Genomic DNA, 15,894 nt, shown 5'->3' with positions numbered 1-15,894 from the left:
TTTAATCTTACCTGTTCTGTTCCTGTGTTTTACTCTTACTTTAATACGGCTGTTGATGACAACTACATTTACCAAAGCTGATCAATAAATATTTATATCTTAATTAATATCCATACAAACACACATGGTCTTATCTGCTACTTGCTGGTATGGTATGGGATGGATCAGATGGATAGAGTGCACTGTGACCCCTTTTCCACCGGTTGGTTCCCAGTGGGAACCGGTTCAGTTCTTTTTGGTTTTTAGTCCATGAGCCAGAGGTCCAACATTTGTGGACGAACTATACACTATATTAAATTGTTTATAGGATCAATACAAGTAAATAAATACATGATAACCCTTCCACAGTAGTAGCTTTTTCATATTTTCGATTATTTTGCATATTTTCCTACATAATGCCTCATTTGCATATTCAAAAATGTAAAATTTGTAATACAATAAATCATTGTCTTCGTGTAAGTACTCAATTGGGGAAGTTTCATGGTGATAACAATCTAATATAGGTGTGGTTTTGCCCACTCAATTCATAATTAACGTTTCAATTTTGGAGCTCTGGCTCATGGACTAAAAACCAAAAAGAACTGAACCGGTTCCCATTGGGAACCAACCGGTGGAAAGGGGGCCTATGAGAAATGAGAATCGATTATCTGCAAGCTCCTTGAAGTTTTTACTCCATGCAGTAGGTGGCCTCAATCGAATCTCATACCATTTTAGCACTGGACAGGAAGCAAGCAGAAGAAGAAAAAGCATGGCGGACTGTTGACAACATCCACAAAACAAACCTATTTCTTCTTCAAGTGATCAGATCCACTCATGTCTACCAACAGCAACGACTCGTTCCACGCCCAGCTGGCCGCGGTGATCGAGGTCCTGGCGAACAGCGCGGTGGCAGAAATCTGCAAGCTGGTGGATGATGGCTACGCGATGCTGCGGCTGGAGATCACCCAGAACCAGAGGGAGATAGACGGCCTCAGGAGGAAGCTGCTGGTCGCCAAGTTCCAGACATCCAGACGGAACAACCACCAACGTAGCAGCAGCACCGTGCATGTGAGCCCAGCCCCAGTGGACTGTTGTCACGACCCATGAAATGATTTGGCGTTTTGATTGAAGTATTTATTTACAGTTTGCAGAATGGGTACATTTCACATGAAAGCCGACACATGTTTACAACAGGGTCCAGCCGGTCCACCATTTTCAATTAATCAGAAATTGAACGTTGGAACATATTTTGATTGACTGATGAAATCCTTTTTTTGTCAGAAATATCAGATGTAAGTTACAGCAGGTACACAGTCAGCCAATTAAGTTGTTACGTTGTAAATGTTCTGGGGTGGGACCTTAATTGTTTCCATTGTGGTCCTGCTATGTGTTCAATTAATCAAGATAGCATTAAAAGCTACGTCACTAACTGAAAAGGGAAAACACAATTCCATTCTATAGGAAATTGCATTTTCTCAGGCTAGTTTGAATGAAACCAGTGATTCACATTTGCTTGAGATTGCTATAGTCACCTTGAAATCATTTGCATTTACATTACTAAGGGAATGTTTGGATCAAAATTATATTTCTATTTGTGCTTATTGTAATGAAAAATGGCACAGGGCATATTAAGAATAATTTAAATAGAATTAAATTATCAACAATCACTGGTAGCAACTACTTAATAATAAATAATGTACAATGGTCAAACCAGGGTCAAACAGGCTATGCATTTAATACTTGTATTTATACTAATGGTTTAAAATTAGTGTTGATCGGCTATTCAACAGATTAATTAATACGGATGAATGGATATAATAAACGAATAATTAAGATATGGTGATTATGTATTAAATGTGACAGGTGACCCATGGACCTTTGGCGCCCAGCAGAGCGAGATGTAATCCTGTGAACAAGAGCTCAACACAGGGAACAGGAGGAGAGGAGGAGGACGGGGGCGCTGGCTTTCCTATCATCTTGAAGGTGGAGGATGATGACAACACACTCAAAGGTAATAAAAACATTATGAGACAAAAATAACCCACCTCCTCCGTCTTTGGTGGTGAGACAAACTGCAAAACACCAGTAACATTCATGACGCAAAAGAAGGGGGCTCGCAACTCACTTTAAAAAGCACACATATTATCCACAGCAGGAAACACAAGAACGTGTCTTGAATGCAGACATTATGTACTACATGGCAATCAGTCCTGTGTGTGTGTGTGTGTGTGTGTGTGTGTGTGTGTGTGTGTGTGTGTGTGTGTGTGTGTGTGTGTGTGTGTGTGTGTGTGTGTGTGTGTGTGTGTGTGTGTGTGTGTGTGTGTGTGTGTGTGTGTGTGTGTGTGTGTGTGTGTGTGTGTGTGTGTGTGTGTGTGTGTGTGTTTGTGCGTGCGGGCGGGGTCTTTTTCTTTGTGATCACCCCATAGCGATGATTTGATTGGCTGAGCAAAGTACATATTGAGCAGAGCCCTAGAGTAAGACAGAGTTACGACAACTCCGTTCACTTCATGGGGACAGTCCAATGGCGGCTCTTCTACATAGACTTCTATATTGGCGAAGAGTATTGTGAAGAGTGACAAGTCCTGGACCGAAAGTTGGCTGCACTGTACTGGACTCAGCTTTAATGATCTTAAATCCCTTTATTTTAGATAGTTTTTTTTTGTAATTGTACAACATACAGAGACTTTAGTTGTGACTGTACACTACTTTAAAACAGTTGTCATGTTGCACACATGCCTAAAACTGCTGATTTCTGCACCGCCCTCGTTGAAAACAATGTATTTCAAACTCCAGCTCGTCACACTCTATGAACAGCGCTCGAGCGCTCAGTTTTCTGCCCCCTCAATGTCGTACTCTTTGGCTCTGATATTAAGGATAAAAAGTGAGGGCATTTTGAAAAAGAGAACTTGTCCCCAGTTGAACCTCCCTGAATACTGTAAATATATGTGTGAAATGAAACTAACGTACAGTATGAAATTAATATACAGTACAAATGTACATTAAACAAGTGAATGCAAGCCTCATCTTTTTGAGAAATTGAGAAAGCTATATCTGCTGCCACCCCCATTCGCCCATGTAAATGAGTTCGTCCTAGGTGCACAGACAAATTACATTACAAAAATCTCCATCGTTGCCAAAGATTTATTTTATTTATTTCTTCAAAGGTCTCTAAAAATTAAGGTTCAAAATAATTTAGCAGGAAAATATTTTCCACAAAAAAATAAAAACTTCCAAAACAAATGAAAATAACACTTAAATGACATGCTTAAAATCAAGCACCCAGTCTGGACATTACCAGTCCTAACACTGTCCTAGGGCAGAGCTTCCCGCATTGTGCCCCTTCTCTCCCCATGTCTCACCATGGACTGACTACACTACATCAATTTAAACTCAGGCCTCTGACTAGTCTAGAGACAGGTTTCCCCAAAGCATTCACTTACAAATCTAGTGAACATGCAACACAGAAAACATTTCCCAACCTTTACAGTATACTTGTCAATACCAAAGTAATCAACAAACCAGGTCTTAAACAACGCGTATCGTTGCAATCATACCAAATAGGGTAACAAGATGACTCGCCCCGTTTCTGTTTTCCTCACAGAATTTTCCCCAGTGAGGGGTGGGAGAGGCTGGACAGCAGACGGCTGGACTTTGAATTTCTCTATCTATAAACTTTCATGACAGCAGACAAGTACAAATATAATTTATGAAAAGCTACCAGAGGTGGGAGGAAGTCCCTATGTTGCAAGTCCAAGTCGAGTCTCAAGTCTTTGCTCTCAAGTCAAGTCAAGTCTCAAGTCTTTGGCATTCAAGTCCCAAGCAAGTCCAAGTCCTGAACTTTTAGTTTCGAGTCCCAACCAAGTCCTAAGCATTTTGTTTCAAGTCCCAACCAAGTCCTTACCTTTTGTTTCGAGTCCCAAACAAGTCCTAAGCATTTTGTTTCAAGTCCCAACCAAGTCCTTACCTTTGTTTCGAGTCCCAAACAAGTCCCACCAAGACATAATACTAATTAATGATATGTAAAGATTTACATAAATCATGAGCATCTATTGAGCCATTTAGATCATGTCAAAGGTCATGTCTCACCGAGACACAGGATCTGACACAAATTCAATGTTTCCCCTGAGCAAGCAGGCTATTATTATTACAATGGTAAAATGTCATTACTTGCACTGAAAAGGTGTTCAAATCCAGGGTAGAAGAGGAATGTTACATAATGCCTCGATCCACTTTTTCCACTCCCGATCCGATACCGATCTAAAAATCATCAAAACCGATCCGATAACTGATACCGATCCGATATCGATCCAATCCGATCCAGCACATATTTAAGTCGCTCTATGCTTTCCCAAATCTGTCAGACTTTTTTTATCTTTACCTTTTATTACAGATTTTATAGTCTGGAATGTTGAATCAGGATTGATCAAGTGATAATATTATTACTCAAAACAGAGAACAACACCTCCCCAGAATAATAGTCAACAAACAAGTTCCACATGAGTATAGGTTGAGAATAACTGACCCATTTATTTTTAACAACTTGAGCCTATACTTCAAATGTGGAAGTGTTCTACTGACAAATTTATTTTATTGTATTCTATGCCTTTTTTTATCCATACTATTTATTATTATTATGCACATTATGCACAACATTTTAAGGACCAAGCAATTTGTATCTCTGTGACCCCAAATTATTATTTTGTATTTGTTTATATTGTAAAATCAATGTCAATTTAGAGTGTACAAATGGAACCTATCATTTGACTGGGAGTGGGTGCATACTGTCTTACAGCTACACAGCACACTGTCTGTCCGTGACAATGGAAATAGTGACGTCTGTTTAATTAAGCATTGGTTAGCACTTAAGCAGTTATTAGCATCATAGCATGGTCTGTCACATAAGTATTGACAAACAGCGGTCATATTTGTCAACCAACTGTTGGGGACTGTGGGGATATATCATTTTAAGAACATGAGCATGTCGTCATGCTCAGCTGTCAGCTTGTTGCTCTGTTCCGTCTCTCTCGTCTAAGATGTTGACGCTAATCAATGCTAAAGATTAGCTTGCATGGAGCTAAGGCTGAAACTTTGCTGCTGTAGTTGCCACGGTGGCGAATCCATTTTTGCACTCGGCTGTTGGGTCTTTTTTGTTTTATAATATATAATACTCCCATGCGGGAGCGGCTGTCAATGCGGCTTTCTCCACACTGAGTAGCAGCGCGCAGTAATAGCTAGTGGCTAGCCTAGCAGCCTGCACTGTGCAAGACTGCCACTGTGAAGTGTGACTACGGCTGCCAATGCCTCTGTAGCGCAACACTGCTGGAGGAATAAAGTCCTGGAGTGGAGTACTAGAATGGACTGGAGTGGAGTGCTTGCAGTGCTTGGAATGGATCGGTCATTTTCGCTGTAGTCCGATCCGATCCCGATCACGTTTTTTGGCTGATATCGACCCGATATCCGTTCCGCGGCATCCCTTTATATACAAATACCAAACTATTTAATTTTACATGTCATAAAAAAGATAATCAGATGCTGTAAGGTATTAAGTGACTTGAAAATGTTCAAGTCAAGAGGGCTCAAGTCAAGTCAAGTCTCAAGTCCTTGGCGTTCAAGTCAAGTCAAGTCTCAAGTCTTTGGCATTCAAGTCCCAAGCAAGTCCAAGTCTATTTTTGATTTGATCAAGCAAGTCTAAAGTCATCAAAATCGGGACTCGAGTCCAAGTCGAGTCTCGAGTCTCGAGTCCAAGTCCCCACCTCTGAAAGCTACTACATTGAAGTCTGTTCACAGAAGTTGTTGTAGGCTATATGGGGATTATCTGACGAGGTACCATTTGAGTGTGCACAACCTTACATATACTAAATAATACTAAATTGTTTATAGGGTCAATATAAGTAAAATGATAGCCTTTCTATCTATTTTTATATTTTTCCAAAAAGAATACAAACAGCCAATAGCATATTACAAAGTTATCCCCCTCACTGGTGACAATTCCGGGAGGAAAAACGGGCAAGCACCGGGGCGAGTCATCCGGTATTCCTAAATAGCATGTATTGCCAGACACATGCACCCCTGCAACATGGTGCAACCCAATTTGAATCCTCCACCTATAAAAGGAGCAGTGGATTCAGTGGTGACTCTTTTGTGGAACTTTGAACCAGGAAATGAGGATGGTGTGAGTAGTGGGTGTTTGACAACATAGTAATGATAACTTAAAACTGTTTGACTTTGAAAGGAATAAAAGTATGTTTGACCAACCCATTGTCTCTGTCCAAATTATGAAATGAAATGAATGAATATATGCATATAAAACTGTAGAACAAGTCAAGATCAACTGATTGCTAACTTAGCCGGCATAGTTAAACAGCAAACTGTTGGATAATGACTAAATACGGAGGGAAAGTTGAGTATGAAATGAGGTTATGATAAACAGAAAATGAAAAACAATTAAACATGTGTGGCTCAAGAGGAAAAGTGAGAAAGCAGTCTGTCTTTATCACAACCCATAATGCAAAATAAGTATATGCTCATTCTATCCCTTTTGTTCATAGAGGGGGGGGGAAGCTCTGCTCTAATGACATGAGTCATAATTGTGAGCTTGTGGGGCTATTTTTGTATGACACCATTTTACAGAACTATAAAATGGGGCACAAGTGGTTAGTCACGCTAATTCACTCACTGATTGTAATACGAAAACACATTATAAAAACAATACACCCTTCTTGAATATTTATATTAATTTCATAAATAATTAAGTAATTGCAGAACTTTTAATAACCAACTGATAATTTACTCTTCTCCTTTCAGACATTCAACCCCCAGTCAAGCATGGAAGTGAAACACAAACAACACCTAGAACCCTCACTGTAGAGCCTGCAGAGAATCATCTTCACTGCGTCGACCAGCGATTCAACACCCATCACCATAGTAACGGAAATGTAAACTTGTTTACCAGTGCATCTGAGTGGGCAGAAGCTGGTGCAGGCATAGAGGTGTGGAATAACGCTGGCAGCCTAACCACAGGGAACTGTTCTATAGACCCTCCACATAACTCAGGCCCACATCAAGAGGGGGGAACTGGGAGCAACACTGATGGCAGAGAGGGTTCTCCTGGAGCTTCAGAGGACCGGGGAGGAGACGTTTCTGGCGAATCAAGTGATGTTGCGCCACCCCTGGCTGGTAATCTGGACTGGGAACCCGATATGGTGGTGGTGGATTCTGTTCCAATTAAAGTGGAGGCAGACATGAGTTCAGAGTGGAGCATAATAGACAGGGTTGGGATAACCAGGTCTGCCAAACAGAGACTCAAGAAACACGGGAGAGAGGAGCTAGAAGCAGCGCGCTCAACCCCGACACTGAGCACAGAGACCTTAGAAAGAACTACAGGGTTGAAGTCAAGTTTGGTTGTTAATACTAGTGCTACTTCCTATGGTGGCCTCTCCTCTTTCCCCTCCTCATTCTCTGCAATCAAACTCCACAGGCAGGTTTTACACCCTCAGGCAAACCGAGGAGACAAAGAGTCGTCTTCCATCAAAGAAATTGCCGCTTCCTCTTCTAGGGAAGTCAGCATGCACCTGAGCACCACTATGGCGCTACCTGCCCCGCCAGCCTGTGACGCCAGAGGGCAATCACTCTGTTGCGAGCTGTGCGGGAAGTCCTTCAGAAAGTTAATGTACTTGCGTCAGCACCAGCGAGTGCACACAGGTGAGAAGCCGTACGGCTGCCGCCACTGCTCCAAGCGTTTCTCCCACCAGAATCGATTGAAGACCCACGAGCGCGTTCACACCGGAGAAAAGCCGTTCTGCTGCCCCATCTGTGGCAGGTGCTTTGTGGATCTCAGCAACATGAAGAGACACCTCAGAATCCACACGTGATGGCATTGTTGCTACAGCATTGAAAGAAATAAAGCACATCCTCCACCAGAGACCTGAGCCGAACTGCAAAACGGCAGAATCACGCGAAAAAGGAAGTGGCAGAGCCAGACTCATAGTGAGGATTCACTGACCCGAGCGAGGATTCACCTGATGAAGGCCGTTCACGGCCGAAACGTTGTGCGCTAGCCACCTACTTTTTATACTAGATTGGTTGTAAGTAACACATATGCATGTGTTTTATGCATGTGCATTATGCATTCCGACAATAGCGATGACCTTCTTAGCAAAGGCTAGCGTGTATTTTAGGCAGATGCCAGGATTGTTTGTAGACCTGGCATCCTGTTTAGACTGATGATGATTGGTTCTTGGTTTACCTATGTTCCTAGATTACTATTTCTGTACATTTGATATATTACCTTTGTGTGTACCTTGCTTACTATGTCACTCTGGATTAAGAACTGCTAAAATGCCTAAATTGGACGACTGAAATATAGAGTTGAATAGTACTGACTGTGCGACTAGACTAAAGAGTTGAATATAACTCTGTGGCGGCAGTTTTGAGAAAACAATCGTTTACATTGCCTCTGATTGGCCTACCAAATGTCCCCTTCTGTGACACACACGGAAGCTTGCTAGCCGCAATTTGCAACACAAGATTTATTTTTAATTTTATAATGGGATGAATCTAGAGTTGCATACCCTCCATTGACCGCCCAGTGATCTAAATCGAATTTCCGATCTGCTAGCATTAAACAACGTTAAACTCACCAACATTGCAGCTGTAGGGCAAGCTTGAATTATCATCTTTCAATCTACAAAGCGTTTGTTGCATAATCCACCGTAGAAACGTTATCAGCTACTTTCTGCTAAGAATTCGTGCCGTGATATTATTTTCTAAGTGTTGGGGTTTGGAAGCACTCGTTTTTATTAACAGGTCATTCTGCTGCCTCCTGCATTATGTGCACATTCGAAACAGGTGGTATGCAGGGCCGTTCAGTGACTTCGACGAGCACTTCCAAACTCGAACAAATGAATCACCTGCACATAATTTCTTGACAGAAAGTAGCTCATAAAATGTCTGGTAAATGCCTGTTCTGACTGCTATTGAATATTGATGAAACCACATTAGGAATAAATGATATGTAAAGAAAAAAAGTTTAATTTAAAACTGATTCCAGCGTGTTATGTTTTTATTTCTGGATTTACTGTTTTTTTTTTTTTTTTTTTTTATATATATATATATATATATATATATATTTTTTTTTATCCCACGATTTTTTGTAACCCATTTTTCACCCCTGTGTCAATCATCTATTGTGATCCTGGGCTCTACACACCCTCCACCAACCTAGTCCCCATATATGGGGGACAAGGGGAGAGCAACGGACTTGAACTCATACTTCCTTCATGCCTGAGTGTCCAAGTTGCTCCTTTACACCTGACAGGGGGGAGTTTCCCTGGTTGGACGTAGCGCGTGGAAGGAACACGTTATTCCAACTAGTTCCTTTCCCCTCCATCAGGCGCCCCGGCTGGCCAGGGGGGGGCAGTTTAGTGACCAGGATTACTGCATGTTTTTTGTGAGGGTACCTACCCTAGGGGACACGGGGAGAACTGGTTTTATAAGTGACCCTGTCTGAATGAAATGTAGTTTCTAAAATGGTATTTTGTCTAAAATTGAAAGTAAAGGGATGTACGTGCCCTATCCACTGTCTGTTGGTCATGTCATTATAGACAGACAAAGATTGTAAGAATAACCAATCGAGGTCACGTGTTCGTGTTTGAATGTGCTTCTGTTTGGTGTAACTTTGTTTTGATAAGTGATCTATACAATAAACAATGTATTTTGTCAGAACCTAATTTATTTTACTTTTAATCTTACCTGTTCTGTTCCTGTGTTTTACTCTTACTTTAGTAATACTGCTGTTGATGACAACTAGATTTACCAAAGCGGATCAATACATATTTATATCTTAATTAATATCCATACAAACACACTAGCCCTCCAAGCAGAACCCAAATGCTACTGAAGTTTCTGACATTTGTTCGACCCAGTGCATTGGGTCCTGTTCCGCGTCGTCCATGCCACCTGATTAAAACATTTACTGGCTCATGTTTACATGTTAAAACGCCTCTCCGCGCTCTTTGACGATATTCTTCAGTATGAGGCTTTCTGAATATGTAAAGTATAAGTACACATACATACCTTTGCGAATATCTCCTGTGGCGCGGAAGCCGTTAAGTATTTTTAATATATGTTTGCCCGATTTGGAAGCTTGGATTCTTCTTGTTTATTGACACCTCATTGTACCGCCTATCTGGCTAGCTAGTGGCGCTATAGCTATGACACAGCAGATCAGAGGCAGGGACGTAGCCTCACAAGCCAACCGCACACCGGGAGGCGGTACAATAAACGGTAAACAAACAAGAAGAAATAAAGCGACCAAATCGGTCAAACAAAGATTAAAAATACTTAACGGCTTCCGCGCCACAGGAGATATTCGCACCGGGATGTATAGCTACTTAAAGTTACCTAATTCAGAATAACTCAAGGAAAATAATGGCGTCACATGCCGCGGGTCCTATTTTAGAGAGAATCTCCATATCCGCATATAGGAATTTCCATACGAAAGTACAGTAGCGAGCAGGGACCCAACGTAAAACTCAACAAAATATCAAAAAAGTTTTACGTAGGGTCCCGAAAGGGGCTACAAACACACATGGTCTTATCTGCTACTTGCTGGTATGGGATGGATCAGATGGATAGAGTCTGCACTGAGAAATGAGAATCGAATATCTGCAAGCTCCTTGAAGTTTTTACTCCATGCAGTAGGTGGCCTCAATCGAATCTCATACCATTTTAGCACTGGACAGGAAGCAAGCAGAAGAAGAAAAAGCATGGCGGACTGTTGACAACAACATCCACAAAACAAACCTATTTCTTCTTCAAGTGATCAGATCCACTCATGTCTACCAACAGCAGCGACTCGTTCCACGCCCAGCTGGCCGCGGTGATCGAGGTCCTGGCGAACAGCGCGGTGGCAGAGATCTGCAAGCTGGTGGATGATGGCTACGCGATGCTGCGGCTGGAGATTACCCAGAACCAGAGGGAGATAGACGGCCTCAGGAGGAAGCTGCTGGTCGCCAAGTTCCAGACATCCAGACGGAACAACCACCAACGTAGCAGCAGTACCGTGCATGTGAGCCCAGTGGACTGTTGTCACGAGTCGACCATGAAATGATTTGGCGTTTTGATTGAAGTATTTATTTACAGTTTGCAAAATGGGTACATTTCACATGAAAGCCGACACTTGTTTACAACAGGGTCCAGCCGGTCCACCATTTTCAATTCATCAGAAATTGAACGTTGGAACATATTTTGATTGACTGATGAAATACTTTTTTTTTGTCAGAAATGCCAGAGGTACACATGTCAGGTGACAAACTAGTTGTTACGTTGTAAATGTTCTGGGGTGAGACCTTAATTGTTTCCATTGTGGTCCTGCTATGTGTTCAATTAATCAAGATAGCATTAAAAGCTACGTCACTAACTGAAAAGGGAAAACACAATTCCATTCTATAGGAAATTGCATTTTCTCAGGCTAGTTTGAATGAAACCAGTGATTCACATTAGCTTGAGATTGCTATAGCCTATTGTCACCTTGAAATAATTTGCATTTATATTACTAAGGGAATGTTTGGATCAAATTTATATTTGTATTTGTCCCTATTGTAATGAAAAATGGCATAGGGCATATTAAGAATAACTTACATGGAATGAAAAATGTCAAAATAATAAATCATGTATTATGGTCAAACAGGCTATGCATTTAATACTTTTATTTATATATGGTTTAAAATGAGTGGAAATCACCATTCTACAAGATGTAGATCGTTCATTCAACTGATTAATTCATACAGATGAATGGAAATAATATGAATAAACAAATAATTAAGATAGGGTGATTATGTATTCATTGTAACAGGTGGCCCGTGGACCTTCGGCGCCCAGCAGAGCCAGATGTAACCCAGTGACCAAGAGCTCAACACAGGGAACAGGAGGAGAGGAGGACGGGGGCGCTGGCTTTCCTATCATCTTGAAGGTCGAGGGTGACGACAACACACTCAAAGGTAATAAAAACATTGAGACAAAAATAACGCACATCCTCCGTCTTTGGTGCTGAGACAAACTGCAAAACACCAGAATCATTCATGACGCAAAAGAAGGGAGACATTACGTACTACTTGGCAATCAGTCCTGCTGTGTGTGTGTGTGTGTGTGTGTGTGTGTGTGTGTGTGTGTGTGTGTGTGTGTGTTTGTGTTTGTGTTTGTGTGCGTGCATACTCATTCAACAGACACTTGGAAAAGAGTATAGGCTATTTATTGATTGATTGAATAATTTAATAACATGCTTTGGGCCAATAACCCCCTATAGGGCCTAGGCTTGTTTCCATTGTGGTCCTCTGTATAAGATCGGTATCGGCAGATATGACCCTGCAAATAATCGGAGATCTGACATATCGGTCATAATTTCATAATCGTGCACCCCTAATTTTATTGATTACTAAATCAATAGCGAAGACAATGAATGATAGTTGCAGCCCTACTCTGCTCATCCTCTTTTCAGAACTTTTAATAACAAAATAATAAAATAAATAATTTACTCTTCTCCTTTCAGACATTCAACCCCCAGTCAAGCATGGAAGTGAAACACAAACAACACCTAGAACCCTCGCTGTAGAGCATGAGAATCATCTTCACCACGTCGACCAGCGATTCAACACCCGTCACCATAGTAACGGAAATGTAAACTTGTTCACCAGTGCATCTGAGTGGGAAGAAGCTGGTGCAGGCATAGAGGTGTGGAATAACGCTGGCAGCCTAACCACAGGGAACTGTTCTATAGACCCTCCATATAAATCAGGCCCACATCAAGAGGGGAGAACTGGGAGCAACACTAACGGCAGAGAGGGTTCTCCTGGAGCTTCAGGGGACTGGGGAGGAGACATTTCTGGCGACCCGAGTAACGTTGCTCCATCCCTGACTGGTAATGTGGCCTGGGAACCCGATATGGTGGTGGTGGATTCTGTTCCAATTAAAGTGGATGAAGACATGAGTTCAGAGTGGAGCATAATAGACAGGGATGGGATAACCAGGTCTGCCAAACAGAAACTCAAGAAACACGGGAGAGAGGAGGAGCTAGAGGCAGTGCACTCAACCCCGACACTGAGCACAGAGACCTTAGACAGAACTACAGGTTTGAAGTCAAGTTTGGTTAATACTAGTGCCACTTCCTACGGCGGCCTCTCCTCTTTCCCCTCCTCGTTCTCGGCAAACAAAACCCCCAGGCAGGTTTTACACCCTCAGGCACACAGAGGAGACAAACAGTCGTCTTCCCTCAACGAAATTGCCGCTTCCTCCTCTAGGGAGTTCAGCAAGCACCAGAGCTCCATCCCACCTATGTCGCTACCTGCCCAGCCAGCCCGTGACGCTGGAGATCAACTGCTCCGTTGCGAGCTGTGCGGGAAGACCTTCAGAAAGTTCCAGTCCCTGCGGCGGCACCAGCGTGTGCACACAGGTGAGAAGCCGTACGGCTGTCGCCACTGCTCCAAGCGCTTCTCCCACCAGCATCAGAAGAAGAACCACGAGCGCGTTCACACCGGAGAAAAGCCGTTCCGCTGCCCCATCTGTGGCAGGTGCTTTGTGGAGAACAGCAACATGAAGAGACACCTCAGAATCCACACGTGATGGCGTTGTTGCTACAGCATTGAAATAAATAACGCACATCCTCCGTCTCTGATGCTGAGCAGAACTGCGCAGCAGCAGAATCACGCAAAACAGGATGGGGGCTCGCAGCCTCGCACGGCATCGGCGTATGATAGTAGATGACAGATCAGTGAGGTGATGGCGATTGGTTGTAAGTAACATACAGGCTTATGACAGATGCCAGGATCATTTGTAGGCCTGCCATCCTGTTTAGACATGATGATCGGTTCTTCTTACCTTGTGTTACCTTGCTTACTATGTCACTCTGGATTAAGAACAGCTAAAATACCTAAATTGTACGACTGGAATATAGAGTTGAATAGTACTCACTGTGCGACTAGACTAAACGGTTGAATATAACTCTTAGTAGCAGCAGTTTTGAACCACATGTGAGGTGTCAATGTGCTTCTGGTTCAAATCTTCTGCTGAGCCAAAGCCATGTGAAAATTAACCAGAACGGGAAACGGGTGTGCCACCTTCTGGAAACCTTGGACTACAGTTATGCACAGAACCTATAGTTCTGTTCTATACTTCGATAGAGCCCACTGTATGACTGGTGTGTGACTGTGTGGTTTCACAGTACTACTCTACAGCCAGCGAGGGAAGGGACATTTTTTAATCAACACTCACCTAGCCTGGCTAATAAACCAGACTAATTATCACACTATCGTGTGATATTAGTCTGGCGCAGGTCTAGTGTTAGTCAGGCTAACACTGACCTGCGCCAGGCTGCACGACCGAAATGAAGCGATCGAAGCCACTGGAAACAAAATTATATCTTCTGGTTTGAACACACCTTGACGCCTCCTCTACACAGGCACGGACAAGGAGCGAGTGTTCCGAGTTTCCGACAGTGAGCATCCCCCGGTCATCGCGTTGCGACATAGCCTGAACCAATCAAATAAGTTACCAATAAATAGTTGTGTGTGTATATCTCAACCAATAAGAGTGTTGGGGGCTGTGACACCTCTCTCAAATATCCTGCATCCAGACAGTCTCATCACGATTAGCTGCATCTTGCCTCTTCGTGACTCGACTGTCTGGGAGTACGCATAGAGTCTCTGCGAGCGAATAATAGGAGTGGACGCCATTTAGACCTGAGGCCAATTCTAAAAAATGTCAAGGACCCCTAGAATGATCTGTATTTGGCTGCGGCCCCCCCCATCTGAAAATGTTCCATGCAGGGACGCCCCAGAAGCAAAGATTTGAGTTAAAAACGGCCGCTCTGAAAGAATATATATTCAAAGATTTGTGCCACATTTTCTCCATAATAGCAAATGTACAAGCTTGCTATGAGCTTGTACATCTGATATTTTTCAATAGCTAAAGTATAACTGCTTAAAACACAAAGGGGTCAGTGAAGCATACATCGCATATCGGGCATGAATCAGGCTGTAGTCTAGAGATCCAAAATAATGAACATAAAATACTTCCACTTTATCTCTGAGTCAACATGTACAGTGACTGAATGAACAGTGAATGAATTTTCCATCATCTGCGTGAGTGATGAATGCATGTATGGTCTGACAGACTGACGACAATGAATGAGTAGTAGCCTATATGAATGAATATACAGACTACTAAGCTATATACCTGTCCTATTATACACAATGAATATTAATGGATAGAAGCCTTAATTGAATACTTTTATAAGGCATACGTGACCCAAAAAAGTTCCAGTAAGTTAGCTTGTGTTATTACTGGATTCACACTGTGATGTTTAATAAAATGTAGTTTCTAAAATTGTGTTTGTCTTGACTGGAGACTGTCAGAGAAAGTAAAGAGATGTCCCCTAATCACTTACAATCTGGTGTCCCTATGTTTGTCATGTAATAATATAGACGTAGACCCAAAAAAAGCTAAAATAAGCAAGTGTAAGTGCTCTTATAAACGATGTTGGATTATTTTGTCAGAACCTAAGCATATCTGTCATCTTTATTTTATTTTGAATCTTATCTGTGTGTTTTTCATGCAAAACTAATGCTTGGAATGGGTTCAGAATCATGAAAACCCCCTAGTTTGACACGTCACATGCTACTTAAAGCATAATGAAATGTAGTTGCCATATATTGAAGTTGATGGTACCCCAACTTTTAGCAGCTGTCAAAAATTCACCTAGGGTGGTTGAATAGAAACCAATGTGGGATTATGTTAGTAGACACCCTTACAAACACGTTGGTGAAGAAAATGATTGGTTATACATTTATTCTCAGATTTTATTAATATCCCCTGACTACTTGCTGGTATGGATGGATCTGTCATTTCCAACTCCTAGGTCTG

At 42.1% G+C, this 15,894-nt stretch overlaps 1 protein-coding gene across 1 annotated transcript; it reads left to right on the top strand.

Moving 5' to 3' along the window:
- Nucleotides 1–813: 813 nt before the first annotated feature.
- LOC310858187 (uncharacterized protein) lies at nucleotides 814–15,273 on the top strand (the record flags this gene model as incomplete). The annotated part of the gene is made up of 3 exons (XM_083764292.1): nucleotides 814–1,047; nucleotides 11,834–11,978; nucleotides 12,527–15,273. The coding sequence occupies 3 exons, from the start codon at nucleotides 814–816 to the stop codon at nucleotides 13,594–13,596; spliced, it is 1,449 nt and encodes a 482-aa protein (XP_083620418.1). The 3' UTR covers nucleotides 13,597–15,273.
- Nucleotides 15,274–15,894: the final 621 nt, after the last annotated feature.

This window comes from Protomyctophum parallelum (assembly GCF_964188405.1).
Source record: "Protomyctophum parallelum genome assembly, chromosome: 5".
Taxonomy (NCBI): domain Eukaryota; kingdom Metazoa; phylum Chordata; class Actinopteri; order Myctophiformes; family Myctophidae; genus Protomyctophum; species Protomyctophum parallelum.
Note: the sequence above shows the minus strand (reverse complement) of the source record. Positions and strands in the feature narration are given on the sequence as shown.